At 39.3% G+C, this 16590-nt stretch overlaps 1 protein-coding gene across 6 annotated transcripts in view; it reads right to left on the bottom strand.

The window, feature by feature from the left end:
* Positions 1-3245: 3245 nt before the first annotated feature.
* Positions 3246-16590, bottom strand: part of ARHGAP21 (Rho GTPase activating protein 21) — a 124012-nt gene continuing 110667 nt past the window's right edge. For all 6 annotated transcript variants that reach the window (XM_083823612.1, XM_083823614.1, XM_083823611.1 and 3 more), the window contains 13 exons: positions 15979-16263; positions 15187-15251; positions 14956-15104; positions 13308-13456; positions 13065-13220; positions 12879-12957; positions 12116-12189; positions 11941-12030; positions 9667-9792; positions 9431-9472; positions 8992-9097; positions 7179-7210; positions 3246-5822 (listed from right to left, as the gene is read on the bottom strand). In XM_083823612.1, the coding sequence (XP_083679738.1) occupies positions 4089-5822; positions 7179-7210; positions 8992-9097; positions 9431-9472; positions 9667-9792; positions 11941-12030; positions 12116-12189; positions 12879-12957; positions 13065-13220; positions 13308-13456; positions 14956-15104; positions 15187-15251; positions 15979-16263 (3087 nt within the window). In that variant the 3' untranslated portion in view covers positions 3246-4088. The remainder of the gene's footprint in view (positions 5823-7178; positions 7211-8991; positions 9098-9430; positions 9473-9666; positions 9793-11940; positions 12031-12115; positions 12190-12878; positions 12958-13064; positions 13221-13307; positions 13457-14955; positions 15105-15186; positions 15252-15978; positions 16264-16590) is intronic.

Here is a 16590-nt window from a genome sequence, read left to right on the forward strand (position 1 = left end):
CTGAATGAGGTATCCATCATCTCACCGACCTATTCCGGTTTCTCTCTGAGGGGGAAGCAGGAATTTTCTTGAAACTCACCTTAAGGCTGATCCCTTGGAAGGTGCCGCCCTTGCAGTGGGGGTAATTAAAGAATGTAAATGTTAAGTCGCGCTTCACAAACACGACACCAAGCGACTCCCAGCAGCAGTTATGCTGTGCTATAGCCACCACTGGCATGGAGGTGAAGGGGACGTGCATACGGAGTGCAGGAGCAGGCTGAGAGCCCAGCACAAGCTGGGTGGCTCAGAGCCGAACCCAAAAGTGTGTGGCACAATTTGGAGCACTCTGCAGTGCCGGATTTCAGCCAGTTCCCTCCCAGACTCTACAAAAAAGCTGCTGGTCTGATGTGCCCCAAGGAACCAATACTTCCTGAAAAATCCTAATATGCCGATACCTGATCCTCAGTGACTCCATGCAAGCAGGGGAGTCCTGGTGTTGATTGCCCCAACCCTTCTCCTCACCCTCTCTGGGCCTGGGGGCCACAGCAGCACCTTCTCTGTATCTCAGCTAGGCACTGAAAGCAGTTGTGTAAACGGCTACGGGTCCCCACACAATCATGGAGCGTGCAGTGGAGGGTAAGGCCGTGCTGTACGCTGTTACTGCCATCGCGGAGCACGCACAACAGCTGCTTCTGGCCTCAGCTACGCTGCAGCGTGCACGTGCTCCAGCAGCAGCTTCGTTTTGCGCCCCTCGGTGCCTCACCCTGTGCTGGGGGGCAGTTGGGAAAGGCAGCCCCCGTTTCAATCTGCACATATCTCACCACCACTGGCACTGCTGTCAGGACCACGGGGCAGTGCTGTTGTCTTTTGGAGGTGACAGCAGCCTCAGCTAGGGACAAGAACCATCACACAGCAACGACTGCACCAGGAGACTGGTTGGAACTGTTTTAAAAATCCAAATGCTGTCACTACCAACACAGTTCAATGCTTTAATTACTTCCCCCTCAGGTCTCAGCTTGGACCCATTTCTAATGACTTGCAGCTCCAAGCAATCTTCAGATCTCAAGTCCTATTCAAGCCTACTTGAATACTTCGGATGATGATTTTTGTTGTTGTTGTTGTTTTTTAAGGGGGGGGGGGGGGAGGCAAAAAGGTCACAAACTGAAAACCAAGAAATTCTGCTTAAGCATTAAAAACAACAAAACTTTTTTACTGTAGGTGTGATCAGATGCTGGCAAAGTGGCACAGAGAGGTTGGGGACCTGAGTGGTCCCAGCACTGAGCCTCCTGCTCTAGCTGTGCCTGCCAGAGCCAGGGGTCCCCAAAGGTCCCCAAAAGTCCCCAAAGGTCCCTGCCAACCTTAACTGCTCTGTGACTCCATGTAGCTCCTTGCAACACTCCACTTGGCCTCCAGAGGAGAAAAAAAAAATAAAAAAAGGAAAAAAAGCATGAAAGGTATAGGCGTAAAGTAACTGCTGTAAGAACAAGCCGTAGCAATAGCTTCTAAAAACACCATCTCCACCACCATGCTGCTTGGAATTTCAGGTGGTCTCAGATTTTGTCGGTCTTCCAATAGCAGAAAAGCTGCAGTGTTTCCCTAGGCTGACGTGCTGGCAGAGCACCGCTCCATGCGCTGCTTCCCTTGGGTGACCTCTGTCATCACCTCTCCCCGAAGCCCCTGACAGGTCACCCCTTGCAACCCCTACAGCAGCTCCATCAGCCCTTCAAGTCAGGGGCTTCCCCAGAGCTCCCTTGCTCCTGCTCTGCCTGCCGGGTTGTCTCCTCCAACCCCTGATTTACACGGAAAGGGCAGGGAGCGGTGCCCCAAACCGCTGTGACCCCTTTCTTACAGCCCCACTGAAGTCCCTGACTTGTCGAGGCACCTGCAGATGGTCGGGGGTCCTACCCTGCGTCCAACTGCTCTGCAGCTTCCCTGCAGCACCAGAAGGCTGCAAGCCTTTAAATTTGTATCCTGGAGCAGTCAGCCGGTGCCATCACGGTTTCTTTAAGGTCTTCATTTTTCAGAAGTTCTTGTGTTCTAATCCAGGCAATGCAATACAACTTTTATGTTCTTATGGCTGGCAGCCATATACCTAGACTCAGCAGTTAAAATCATTAGTCAGGTCATTAAAATCAGTTGTAACAAAAATGAAAATTAAATTATCAAAGTGGCTGTCAAATCAGGACGAGACTGCAGACTCCTAGAACCCCTGATGCACTTCTGTAAGTACGTCGCTTCACCAGGAATCGCCCTGCAGCTTGACCTTGACACTCTACACTCTAATAAGCTTCCGAGGCTAGTTATGGGACAAAACACACCTCTGGGAAAAAGAAAATTACTACTGAAGAACAGTGTTTTAAAAGCAGCACAATACCACATTTTGAAATCCCATGTCCAAATACACCTCACTGTTAGGACTGAAATGAAAATCACCATCAACTACTGCCTGTGCATTTCACAAAACATACCTGCGATGCCTTGCATTTCACATGAACGCTGCTACTGCACCAGTTCCATGTTTGCTCTGGGATAGAAAGGCATTTTAAGTTTGCAAGACCACCACAAGAACATTATTCATGTATGTGAGTTGGTACGAGGTGCAGAGACCAAACACACTGAGAACTTGCACAGATCTTCAGCTGTTCTGTCTGTTGCTTTTACTTCACAGACGATTTGTATAATGGTTTATTGCAAGGAACGGTAACACAGCAGATCAAAGCACGGGACTATCTGCAGTCACTCTGGAAAGAGAAGTCTATGTGAAACCACATCTGCCTACACATCCTGGTTACTATCATTCCTTCTCTTCTCAATAATGGGACAAGCATAAGTTTTTCTATGCTGATGATGTTCATAGCCTATTTATCATCAATACGGGTTTAATCCTCTACTGAGCAAACAACAGGAGCTGGCATGTAAGAGGGGAATAGCCAACGTGATGAATCAGAGATCACACACGGAAGAGTTTTTAGGGTACGAATCTGTCTTCAAATTTGTAACTGTAAGAAGTCCCAAAGCCTTAAGTATTGTTTTGACCAGCAGATACTGGTATTCACTTCTTATGACCTGGGGAGGATTATGGACACATTTCTTCTGTGCTTCAAAAACAGCAAATTAAACATAAAATTACTTGCTATGTCCTGTGGAAATCAGATTAGGTATCAAAATGAAGCTGTGTAAGCAGCTGAACCTCCCTCTCACATGGCAGCTTGTGAACACAGCATTTTAAAACCCAGCACGAGAATAAATTCACGTCACACGAAGAGTCACCAAAACAATTTTATTTCCAGTGTTTAAGTGGGTGTGCACACAGGCATGATACAGGTTTGGATTCATTAGGTCTTCATGCAGAATTATATTCTCAATAAAAGAAACCAGTTCCATCCAGTATCCACTATCTACACGCCTATGTTACAACATTTATATCAAATCTGGTATCTGAAGAAAAGATACACATGTATTATGTACATTTAAGTTACTTATTTTACAGAAAGATTAAAAATTCAAGTCACATAAAACTCAAAATCTGTATTAAAATTGGAAATATAAAACTCCAATATTTACTGGAATGCCTAAGGAATGGAAGCTCTGTAGCCACCTGTGTTAACATTTGTAAAATGTAATGAAACTCGTTAACAGTAAAATGCATTCATTTGTTTGTAATAAGTTTCTCTAATTTAACAATATGGCACCCTAACAAACCAAATGAATTTATGATGAGGCACTTGTTAGTGACTAAACCAAAAGAACGATTTTTCTGCATACTAATGCCAGGCCAACTCTCAGTCAGAAAACCATGTATACACTACACAGCGTGTTGCATCAGATGCTTTGTTCAACATTTGTATGCAGCCATCAAATATACTTTTTCTTAAAATATATATATATGTATATATATACACTTTGACTTTAGTGTTCTTCTGGCTGTGGTAATGCACCGTGAAGACGTTCCACAGAGCATATCGATGAAACCAGCCCAAATGAAGGCTGCGTAACAACAACAGTACAGGAAAATATATATATATATGTACACACACACACATACACACAGTTACTGGGAAGCGTAACATTAAGTTAATGAATTGCTGTAGTGGACATATCTCCCCATTTCAAAGATACTGGTAGAATCGAGATCTAACCACTTGGGTCCCAGACAGTTTATGAGGATGGGCGTCAACTGCTGGGCTGAAGTTGTTTTTGTTCATATTCTGATAACTTTCACCATTTACCTGGTCTGGTGGCTGAAATGGTCCCAAAGGTGGTGTTCTGCTAATCGAAGTCAAGCTGCTGGAGGAGCTGCCTTCATCTGCTTGCATCTCTGCAGATAACGGCAGATCTACCTTTGATACGTCTGCTAAGCTAGTGTTCTCGAGCCTGGGCTTTCCAGTTTCACCCGTATTAAGGTCAGTTGTGCTAGTGCGTAAACGTTCTCGTGCAAGCCAGTCTGAGATTGAGAGGTCCTGGGCTGGACATTTTGGCTTCAACCGATTCACAGCCGAAAGCTCAGATTCCCTTTCTCTGCTTTGACTTGCCTCTTGAGCTTTCCAAGCATTCAGGACACTTATTTCAGCGAAATCCCTCTGTCCTCCAAGTGTATGCCTTCTCCTGATGTTTTTTCTCTTTGCAGTCTCTGCAGAATTAGCTTTTTGATTCCCAACTCCAAACATGTCATCTGCAGACGATTTGAGCCGCAGCTTTAACCTATCTGTAATTTTGAGTCTCCAGGTAGGTTCTTGTTTGTCAGTCTCGCTTCTGGCTGACGTAGCTAAACTGCTCGTTGATCTTCCTTTTTTCATTATGTCAAACATTTTGGTCACAGTAGGCAAGTCCTTCTCACTCTTCGCATCGCCTGAACCCTCACTGTCTGTTTTGTGCCGTGCAGACTTCCTCCTAGACAGTGTGTCACATTCAATGAGCTTGTGTGAGCTAAAAAGTCTGCGACTCTCTAACTTTGGTGTTGAACTTCCCTCGGTACAACTTACTTCACTTTCTTCAGAGTTCCTCCGACTGGTCTTTACCACTTCTGACACCTTCCCCTTGGACAACCTGTCAGCAGCAGCACTGGTGGCAAAGACGGGGAAGTCACTTTCGCTGTCTGTCTCCATAGGACGGCCTTCACTGACCAATTCGCTTCTTTCGTCATCAGCATCTTCTCCCTTGCTTTCTGTCACTGACTGCACCTCAGGGCTCAGCATGCTGGCATCCAAGCCGGTCATATACATCGTAGATGAAGTAGTTGAATAATCGGAGGTGATGGAACTGACATCGGCTGCTAAAAACTCACTGTGTTTAATTTCAGGGCTGGCTACCTTTTTGCACGAGTACCTGTGCTGGGAAGCCTGGGAGGAAGTGCTAAGCATAGTGCCAGAATCAGACACCGTCTCTTCAACCTGGGAAGAGGATTGTGAAATAGGTATTTTAGGGTTGCTCTTCTGTGTGCTTTGCCGACTGCTGAGATTTGGTGATTTTGCACGTTTTTCATGGTAAGGCAGTGAAGGTTCCTCTGGCAGGATACTTTCTTTCTTCAGTGACTTCTTTTCGTCCTTCACAACATTCACATCTTTTTTACTGCTGTTCTCTTTTTCCTTCAGGACAAACATCCTCTGTTTTCTTCCTGCATCTCTTTCCTTTTCATATTCCCCTTTAGCTGTGTCCTCTTTTGCTGTGTCACCACGAGTTTGTTCCGCAAGCTCCTTCTTGAAAAACACATTATCCAACTCATCTTCTGAGCTGCTCGGTTGTGGTTTCTCTTTTGTTTTTTTCCGCTTGCGACTAGCTGCTGCAAAAATGGAGGACACAAGCAGTTCCTTGCTATACTGATCCTTTCCAGAACCCCAAGAACCCTGTTTAAAAAAAAAGAAAAGAAAAAAGGACATAATTAAAAATCATAAAATGTTTCATGCTAATGAATGCTTCTTTAAAAATATCTCCTGAGCTTCAGAGCAGAAACCCTGTCTTTATTCAGGAAATATTTCCATGCTGTTTCTGTAGTCTAAAAGACTCTGCTCAAGTAGTCAGTTTTCACCCAAGAACTCTACTTGTTGAGTCCCTTCAACTTCACAATGGGGAGTTTTTGTGTACAGCTACTTAATTTTTGACTGACTGATAAAGCAGGCTCCATGAAAGCATGACAGCTTTTTCCAAGCTTGTTTTGTAACAGAAAAGTGCTTCACAGATGACGTCCCAAGAGTGTGGTTTCAGCCTCTCCTTTCAAGAAGTCTTACCTACGTGAGAAGGCTAATTTCTTCAACTATTTTTCAGTTATTTTTCACCTTTCAGGTTCTGAGCTTTAAAACCATATCAATTCAATAGCACCAATACAAAGAAAGCTATACAAAACTGAAATTTAGGTGCAAGTACAGAAAATTAACAGTTATTTACTTAAGTTAACATTTACGTTAAGAAGAAACTTATTTAAGTTTCTTCTTGCCCTCCAAGGAATCTGCACTTAGGATCACTCATAAGAAAAAAAAAAAAAAGGGACAAGCCAAATTATTCTATTTTGTAAAATTCATTAAAAACTGTTTCCACCACACTGGCACCACTGCTACCTGCCACCTCAAAGCTGTATACCTTTCCTGCTTACTGCTCCCTTCCTACCTTTACAAAAGTGGCCAGCCTGGGGAAGAACCACCCTGTCTTTGCTGACTAGTGCAGTTTGCACACTACAGACATTCAAAAATAGATAAACAGCAGTGATATCAACTGAAAAGGGCAGTTGCTTACATCAGGGGACCTTTAAAATAGCACCGAAATCTGACATCTGTGTCCAGGACTCAACAAGAACAGCTGAGATGTCAGCTACCTAAACGTCCATGTTCAGAAGTCTAGCCTCTCCCTCTGACTCGAGGAAAGGAAGACTCAACACCAGCAGTGAAGGAGTTATACTCAAAAAGTTTCTGAAATCCCAATCAGCACTTCAGAGGGAGAGATGCTGGGGGAAGAGCTATCATCATGGAAACACTTAACGAAAAAAAAAAACAGAACACTAAGACTTCATTACTGAAAGGACCACCTATTGATTCCAGATACCTTGTTAGAGAATAAGTTGCTCACAAGAAAACGGTATTACCACTTAAATAAAAGAAACCTACATATATCTGTATATAAGCAATTTCATAAAGTAATCATCATAAAGTAATCAAATACCTAGCAGATTTCAGAAGCTTATCATTACATCATTTCACAGAGTGATTTACCTTAGATTTTGCTGAGTCACTAGTAGCTGAATCTGTGGAAAAATTAAAAACAATTCTGCTCAGTTCTGTGCAGTTTTCTTTTTTGTTGCTGCTACAGACAATGCTGGACTTATGGAAAAAGACAAGCACAGAACGAAATGTGAAGCAAATAAAACCAGAACAGAGTGAATAGTCAGAGCTCACAAAGATGCAAGCTGCACCACAGAAAGCCACCGCCATGAAAGGATGCTGTGAATTGTAGGCAGAACCAGCTCAATGATAGGAATGGCAAAGGAGCCCTGTTCTTCTAAATAAAAAAACAGAAATACTAATGTTTATTCAATGTTTTAAGTACACAGCCCCTGCAAAATCGCAGCTGAGACACCTTTTCAGGATTGTACTGCGTACTCTCCTGAGATTCAGGATACACAAAGCAGAATTGAATGTCTTAGCACTGTTGGCTGCCCTAGGTACAAATCGTGGTTTGTGCAGTCGTATTCTTTTTGTGAGACTTGAATTTTTAAAGGAATTAAGTCATATTTTGTGTGTAAAACCCGAATTATAACTCTCTTCACCTGTGACTAGGTATAGGTAAAATTTCAGTTTTACGTCAGCTAGATTTCAGCAGATACCTGTTTTATGCTTTTCTATAAGAAGCGCTATTATGAAATGAAAAATGGACACCATAGTTTCACTGTCTCGCAAAACCCAAGATTGTACAATTACAAAGGGGGTAGGAAGGGGCTAGCGCAATGACTAAAAAAATATGAACTTGGATGCGATCCAGCATTAGGGACTTTCTCCCTCGGAAGAAAGAGCTGAGCCCCCTGCCACACCCCTTTTTGACACATGGCTAATGCTTTATGACTAGAAAGACTGGTAGACCATACCATGCTATTTCTCCTCAGGGTCTGCTTCAGAGATAACAAGAAACAGCAGAAAAACTTTTAAAAAGTAGCATTGATCTGTTTAAAATACTCTTAAACGAAAATTTACAGCACAGATCAACTTGTTTTTTTTCCATTTACAAGAAACGGGGGTTTCTGCAGACAAGGCAGCTACAGTGTGGGCAACAGTCCTCCTTCTTCCTACAGTTCCAGCTGTCCACCAGTGACATCACTGAATCCACTAAAGACATCACCGTGTGATAGACGCCTCCCACTTCGCCTGTTACAACATCCGTATAAAGTGACTGCTTCAGTAAGTGCTGAGCAACCCTTTGAAAACTGAAACAAAAGCTAGAGACGGAGGGAGAACATTTGTGGGATACAACATGCTGGGTTAGTGCAATAGTATAGTGAAAGGAGGGGAGGAGGGAAAAAGTCACCAAAAAAGAGCCTGCAATGCTTGTCCTTAGCCACACAAGAGGATGGCATTCATAAACAGAAGGAAATCAGCTTTAGTATAGACATACTGCAACATACTTATTAAAGTGTCCACCACTTGACAAGAAAATGTAACTCAATTTTTCGCATTCCTAACAAGCAATATTAGAACACCACTGGAGATCATTTTTTTTCTGCCATCACAACAAACCACTTTACAGCAGCGTATCTACTTCACCTCACGATGATGATTGCATGGGTTACTGTGAATAAATAAAATAGTATGTGCAAGCCTCATCTTTTAATGATTATACCCCTGTTAGACAACAAAGTTTTCTAACGTATCATGCATGATTACCAACAATTCAAATCTTTAAAAAGTGTTAATGATCTTTAAGAAAAGAGAAAAACAATTGATTAGTAAAAGAAAATAAGAAGAGAGAGTTACAGTGAGTTTACAGAGTAGGTTATTCTAGCCTATGGACTAACGCTGTCCGGGCAAGAGTTACCTGATACGTCTCCAGGAGATACTCCCGTTCTTCCAATGTTGGTGAGTAAATGATCTATGTTTGGCACTGGCTGAGATTCTACAGTGTTTTCCTCCTGACCTGTTGTCTATAGTTAATAAACAAAGATCTCTTCATCATCGTTTCACAAATAGGTCATTATGATTCAATAGCATTTAGAAAATTGCATTAGTCACCTGAGGACACGCTTTCCTCATGTGTTCTTATTTTCCCATTTTATGTTTTTTATTTTTTTAAACAAATGCGCGGCTTTTTCTTTTAAATAAATTCATTACTGTAAGGGATGGAGAGCTAAAAAGGTGCTTCTAAAGAGCAAACCATACAGTGATGCAATAAGAAATATACAGACATTCTAGAGGGAGCAGAAGCAGATTCTAAACTAAGGCAATTAAAACGCAAATATTTATGCCACAATACTTACAAGGGGCTCTTCAGCATCATCTTCTGTGAAAAACCAGTCATGCTACAATTTAAAATAAATACGGTGAAAACCCCACAAGAAACACAAAACCCAAATGTGGGACAATCAAACAAGGACATTTCTAAAAATGATATCCTGGTGTTCAAAGGATAAATACCAGACCCAAAGTGGCCCAATAAAAGAAAGCTGCTCTGCGTACGATCTTACTTTTTACCTAATGAAATGCATCCACTTACTTTTTGGATGAGTGTTTCTACAATTTTATACTGGTCTGGCATGTGCGTCACCATGTGTGTCATGTTATCATCCGACGTCCTCACAAGTGTTGGACCGAATACTATTGCCAGGTTTCTTGGTTCCATCTAAGAAATGAAGTATTTCCATACATCATATATTTGTAAAGGAGAAAATACAGTAAAATATGGACTAAATATATTAACACTACATTCATAATATTTGAGAACCATTTTAGCCAAGGACAAAGAAATTTTTTTTAATAACACATTATTGACTCAGTTAAGATGTTACACAATAAAAAAAGCTTTCTATCTGTATAGATGAAATGAAGGTATCCAAAACTTCTGCAATTCACAATTCAACCTTCATTAATCCATCACAAGCGAATAGCTCCACAAGCACAGAAAACTCAAGAAGAGTCTATAGACAGGAGACTATTCGTTTTGATTCAAAACACTGATTTTTTTTAATAAAAGGGAAGAAAAAATTTAAAAGACATTGGTAGTTCCCTGCTTTTTTTTTTTCCCTGAAAAAATATTTACATGACACAGAAAAAGTTTAGCTAGTAATCAAATAGCATATTATGCGGGCTGACAAAGAGCTCACTCAATTAACATTTACTTTTGAGGAGGTGGCAGCAACCAATGCTATAGACCCAACATCTACTCATGAGACAGACTCAGACATATCCCAGTCATAACATTAATCATCCACTTTCTTTTAAAGTTACATTTCTGACAAATAATTCCACGAATGCAGAAGCAGAATACTAATCTATTTTTGCTTACTTCTCTGACTTGCTGTTCTGACACAGAAGAAAATAAATACGAGGCAAGGTCCCTGTTCTTTCAAGAAGGAAACTGCAAACAGAATGACCCAAGTCCCTAATGCTCACTTTGACTCGAACTGTGGCCTTTGGCATGTCATGTAATTATAATACCTCATTCATCTAGCCTTACGTATTCTATAGTATTACTATTATTTAAACAGTATTTATACAGTACACTGAAAACATCAAATGATAAATGTTTGCTTTAGGCTTTGCTCTTAATGACATTTGCTATCATTTCCTTATAATGACAACTATAATTACACTAAAGGTTGTGTGTGTGTGTGTGTCTACATAAATACAGATATATCCAAATTTAACTAGCAGGTATTCCTTGCAGAACGGATCTTGGAACCCACCAAATTTTTTTGAATCGTGACATTTTCTGATCTTTTAAATGATTTAACGTTGGCCATGTGTTCATCTATTCTGCATCCACCACACAATTTTTTCCTGTATCCCTGCACGTTGGTAGCCAATAATAAGGCACCATTCACCTGCCCTGAGGTAAGCATCCATAAACACACCCATATCGCACATCTTTGCATTCAGCTACCCTTCCCTGAAAAAAAGGGGATACTATTATTTGCATTTACAGTAGGACTGTAGCATGCACAGAAGCAACTCTACCCCATCCAACGTAGATGACAAAAAGCTATTCTTAATGATTTTAATTAAAAAATCTCTACCATTTATGTCTTTTGCTTTTTCTTAAAACCATCCAAAGCATCTACAAGGTCAAACACTTGAGTTATTACAGCAAGTCCTAGTCTTAGGACACTTTAGGACAGTCCTTGTCCTGGACACCTAGGTGTCCAGGAACCCAAGCTTCACACAAAGCTGATGAAGCCCAGCCTTTGTCAACAGGGTTCATTCAGGTCACAGACATTCACTTCAGTTTTACCCAAACTTTCTACACTCTGACAGATTCCAAAGTCTAATAAAAGTAAGGACTGATCTTGTATTTTGTGAGAGTTTGCACAGTAAAAAGAAGAGCAGATTTTTTTTTAAACAAGGGTGCTACTAGACACCTACTTTCATTTTATTTTCAAAGTCAATTATGCATTCCTATAGGCTTTACATGGAGAGTCTGCAGCATATTAATCGAAAGTGTTTGTTTAAACTCGTTGAAATCCCCAACCAGACACATACACTCACTGGTGTCTAAATGGATTACATGAAATTTACAGACATGGAATATATTTAATATGTAAGCAGTTATTCCCACAAGAATTAACATCAGTTTGAATAAATTTAATTCATGCTAAACATGAATATTTTCAAGGAGTCCTTAGTGTAATCCAAAAATGTTCTCACTCAACACTACTAAGGTCTTAATGTTATCTACAATAAGTTATGGTCTTAATCAGTAGAAAAAATCCTGCAGAAAAACTGCTTCATGAATGTAACACAACAAAGTACATTTTACTTTTGTTTCTGATACCTTGTTCTTTTCAGAGTTCTCTGCTACTGTCTTGAGGTGTGCAGAAAGAAACTTGAGAGTCTCATAATGATGTTCAGGTAGATCATGAATCTGAAACAAACAATCACTATTCAGAACATTAAACATTTAATGCTAATTTTGTAGTATACCTACAACACACCTGATTTCAGCTTACCAGTCTCTTCAGTGTTTTCAGACGTTCAACAGGATCTTCTTTTCTATTGGCATCTATAAAATCTGCATATTTGTCTGTTAAAAAAGCAGAAATTAATCACATACATATTACCTTTGGAACACAAACAAACACAACTGCATAATTTGTTGTGGAAGAGGACTGCATTTGCATCCTCCTCTGAAAAGAGGTGTTGTTTGTTTTTTTTTGGTTGGTTGTTTTTGGTTTAAACTCAGATATGAAAAACAATACTACAGAGGCAACGTGGTTTAAGAAATTGTATTCCCGAAAGTCAAATTCTGCCTTTGCTCTGTTGGTTACTATTTCTAGTGGAACTTTAAAGAAGTAACTTTAAGAATCTGGTTATATCCTCCAAATCAGAGTTAACACCCAAAGCTTGCTTTTCTTCCCTCTCTTAATCCTTCTGGAAACAGTAAAAGAAAAAAAAGTTATAGAACAAAAAAATGAAGATCCTCTTTTTTTTTTTTAGCCTGCCAAAGTGAATATTAAAGTGGATACACTGAAGTATTTTGGCACAGTATTTGAACACTATTTGTAATATCTTCATAATTAGAGAAATTCTGTTTACAGCTGTCATTTTTAATTTATATGATCACTGTGACTCCCTGTTCCTTAAGGCAGAAGGAGAGCACTTATTGCAGAGCTGAGATGATTCCCGCAGATTCTCTCCCAAACCATCTAAAAATTTTAGGACAACCATTCAACAGTATTTCCTACAGACAAAAACATAAGGTAAACAACTCACCATTGGTAAAAAGTGGTTCTGGGAGCTTTCTGAAGAAGGATTTCAGCAAACTGCTTATCACATTCAAGTCTCGCCATTTCTAAACGTTTAGAAGGAAAGGACAGACATGCTTTATATTTCTATAATCATAACACAGCCAGAAGTTTTCAGGAGTTCAAAGTGGAAATACCATGATCGAAGACTTACATCATCATGAACATCTATGTCAGTCATTCCTTTGTTGAGCTCCTCTTGCATACTTGAGATGGCAGCATTATTTCCAGGAACTCTGTAAATACCTGTGTACTCAAGACCTCTTTCTTCAACCAGTTTGCAGCATATATCAACGATCAGTGGAATATACTGAAGGGAAAGAAAAGTTTTAAATAAATTTTTAAAGTATACAAAAAGTATTTAAAAAATCACAATGGAAAGAAAAACTGTAAATACTTTGTTGGTATGAGCTGGGGGACAGTCATCTAGTCTGACACCAAATGTGCCTACAGCAGATGGCTTCTTTTCAAATGTCTTCCGCATAATGCTTGGAATGCCTTTTCTCCATGTCCCCTTGTCTTTTGGTGGGCTTGTCTCATCTTTTTCTTGATAGTAATAATGCACATAAGGAAATAAAGAAAAATAAGAAAAATAAGTCACAAAAGCTACTGTGAATACAGGAAACATTTGCAAAGACAAAGTGACCGTTTTTGTGAGGGTTTTTTTGTTTGTTTTTAGCCCCTTTTTTCCTGGCCAAGTTTGCAAACAACTCGCTAAACATTAGTCTGCCTTAAACATACCTTCTCCTCCTCTTCTGTGATTCAAAAAATACATTTGAATATACCCACACTCAGACAAGCAAGTAGGTAAATGACAAGGTGGTATTTCATCATTCTAAAACTAAAACGTATATAAATTACATTAGAAAAATTAAAACCTACAACATTTACTCGAGTAGGATTAAAAGTCTCTACTGAGCAACAGTGCAACACAAAATTGGTATTAAGTTATACGGCCACATTAACATTTTACATTGTGCAGACCTACTTTCAGTTAATTACTAGGTTGCAGTCACTCCTAAATCATTCCAAACAGGACTCAAACACTTATTTATCCAAAATCACATTAAACATTCAGTTGCTCTGTTTACCTCCACTATACAATTCACATAACAAATTACAATTTCCATTCATCCTGTACTGCAAGACTTCTAATAAAACACTGCTTCCTTCTTATTCAACTATTTCTGGAAATATTCTTTCGGTAAATATAGAATTCACTTAACACCTGCAATTTAGGTTCCATAATCTGCAGCACACAAAATGAGTAGTGCAGTGTTTGTTGGTAAGCTAAAACAGAATTCACTCACAGTTTAAATTCAACATTGAATTGGTCAGAAGTAGCTGATCAAAAGCGATCACTCCAGGAAGTTGCCTAAATTTGTGTGCAGAACCCTTAAAAGCAGTCTGATCAGACACCGTGAATCTACATGTTCTTTGAAAAAGATTTAGCTTGTGACATTTGACAAAGTTCATTCACTAATTTAAGTTTGCAGTGCCAGGCTTTAAGATTCTAGTATTTTAGAACTCAGCAGGTATTAATTTTGTTCTGGGAAAAATACAATAACTGAACTTGTATACTTTAAACAAAAATACAAAAAAAAAATACACTTTTTTCTCTAGTTCTACAGCATATTTAAAATATGAATGTACCTAGCCCTTACCAAGTGAGCTGGAGACCATACTGTGAATTACACACAAACTTATTTCCAAACTTTGGCAAAATTGGTCATAAAAAGCCTAACTCCAGTATTTTCCTACAATTAACGCTACATGGAGCTATAAGGGAAGAAATAAACCACACACACAAAACCTTCCTGAGGATTGAAATAAAAAAACTTTAGGGATCTGAGAAAACTTGAGGTACATCTAACGTTACATCTAGACAACGGAGTTCAAGAACTGAGTTTCTCCAAGCTGCAGCTATAAGCACTAGTAAATATTGGTTTGCATATGTATATTCATGACTTGGAAGAACCTAAATAAATTACCTCAATAGCTTCATACTAGGGCTATAAGGAACTAAAGAAATGAAAAAAACAAACCTTTCGTTATAAGCTTCCTTTCTGACTCATCCTTAGGAGAATGTGGACTCTGGGTCCTCTGTTCTGCTTTAGTTCCAAGTAGAGTTTGTCTGATACTTAGACTCTGACGAGGTGTTTTGGGAGATGGCTCTGTCTTGCTGCTTGAAGAACTGAAGCATGATATGTTACTTCAGTAAAAAGAAGCTAAATAACAAGCATACAAAAACTATTGGCAGCACATAATTTACCTACCTCATCATTGTGCTGTATTCTTTAATCCTTCGACTAATTAGGTCTCTACTAGTGACACCAGTATCCTATAAAATGAATTGAGATCTGCTTTACAATCTTACAAAATACGTCAGTTTTTACTTCCAGAATACAATTACATCTTCCCATCAACAGATCACATATGAAAAATTAACATTGCAGTTCTGCTAAAAATCTAGCGAGCAGTCCTTGGTAACAGTAAGTACAGAACACTTAAAAAACATGAGGAAAATTAAAGTGTGTAATTAAAATACACTAAGGATTGTTTTGGGACAGATACTGGTATGTTATGTATAATAGCGTATGTTTGCCTTGCATTTAGCATTAACTTTTAACTCATAGAAACAACTACATATAGTCAAAGAAACTAACACCTTTCGAAGTTTCCTTTTTCAGTTACTGAGAAACTCATCACACCATGCCACTGCACACACTACTTTACAATGCAAGTCTGAAGATGAAATACATTAGCTCCATACTACAATTATCTTTTGAAAAGTTAGGGATTTTTGACAGATCAGTTTAATATAAAGTTCATCTCCAGTCAAATCAGCAATTATACTAATTCATTTATTTCAAAAGTCTGTTCTCTGATTATCAGTATGTCAGGCTTCTTTTTTCTTTAAATTCAGTATACTTCACTGCCTCGCCTTTCGACTTCTCCTGTATGCTCCTGCACACATTTTGATCAATTAATTGCAAATGATTTCTTTTGTTGAAGTACTAAAAATGATGGTATTTTCTTTTAATCAATTAAAAGACAGGAATGATTACCTCATCATTTAAGTTGCTGTTGTCTTGTATTGCTTTAATCCATGCTAACATATTATCTCTGTCCTCAGCTTGGAACAGATACTCGCAATCTGATGTGGTGAGTCTAAATACATTTTTCCTCTTGGTTTCACAGTATGAGATGTCTATCAAACAAGCATTGATGCTTATAGGTTGTTCTTCTTCAGATGGGGTCATTTGTTCCTTTTTATCCTTGTACAAATAAAGTGAATGACCTCGAAGAACAACATACAATTGTTTCCATGGCCGAATGCTCCCACCAACTCGCTGAAAAATATATAGTAAGTAAGTTTGGTTACTTGTTATAATGAATGTTTCTGCATTACAATCTACTTCTAAGAAGTTATAAAAAGGAAGAATAACCATTTATACCATCCTTACTGATGACTTGTGGAAAGCCTACCCAAAAGTGGGACTAACTAACTGCTCTGTGTTAGAGGAGAGAATTGCTCAATAGCCCGCTCTCCCTGATCACCCATTAAGTGTGAGTTTTCACATGACAGTAGCAAAAAAGAGAACGTGCAGAACTTTGCAAAAGCATTAAAACAAATAGAGCAAAAAACATTTAGTGGATTCTTGCCCGAGTCCTTTAAA

The sequence above is a fragment of the Anser anser genome, assembly GCF_964211835.1.
Source record: "Anser anser genome assembly, chromosome: 2".
Classification (NCBI taxonomy): Eukaryota; Metazoa; Chordata; class Aves; order Anseriformes; family Anatidae; genus Anser; species Anser anser.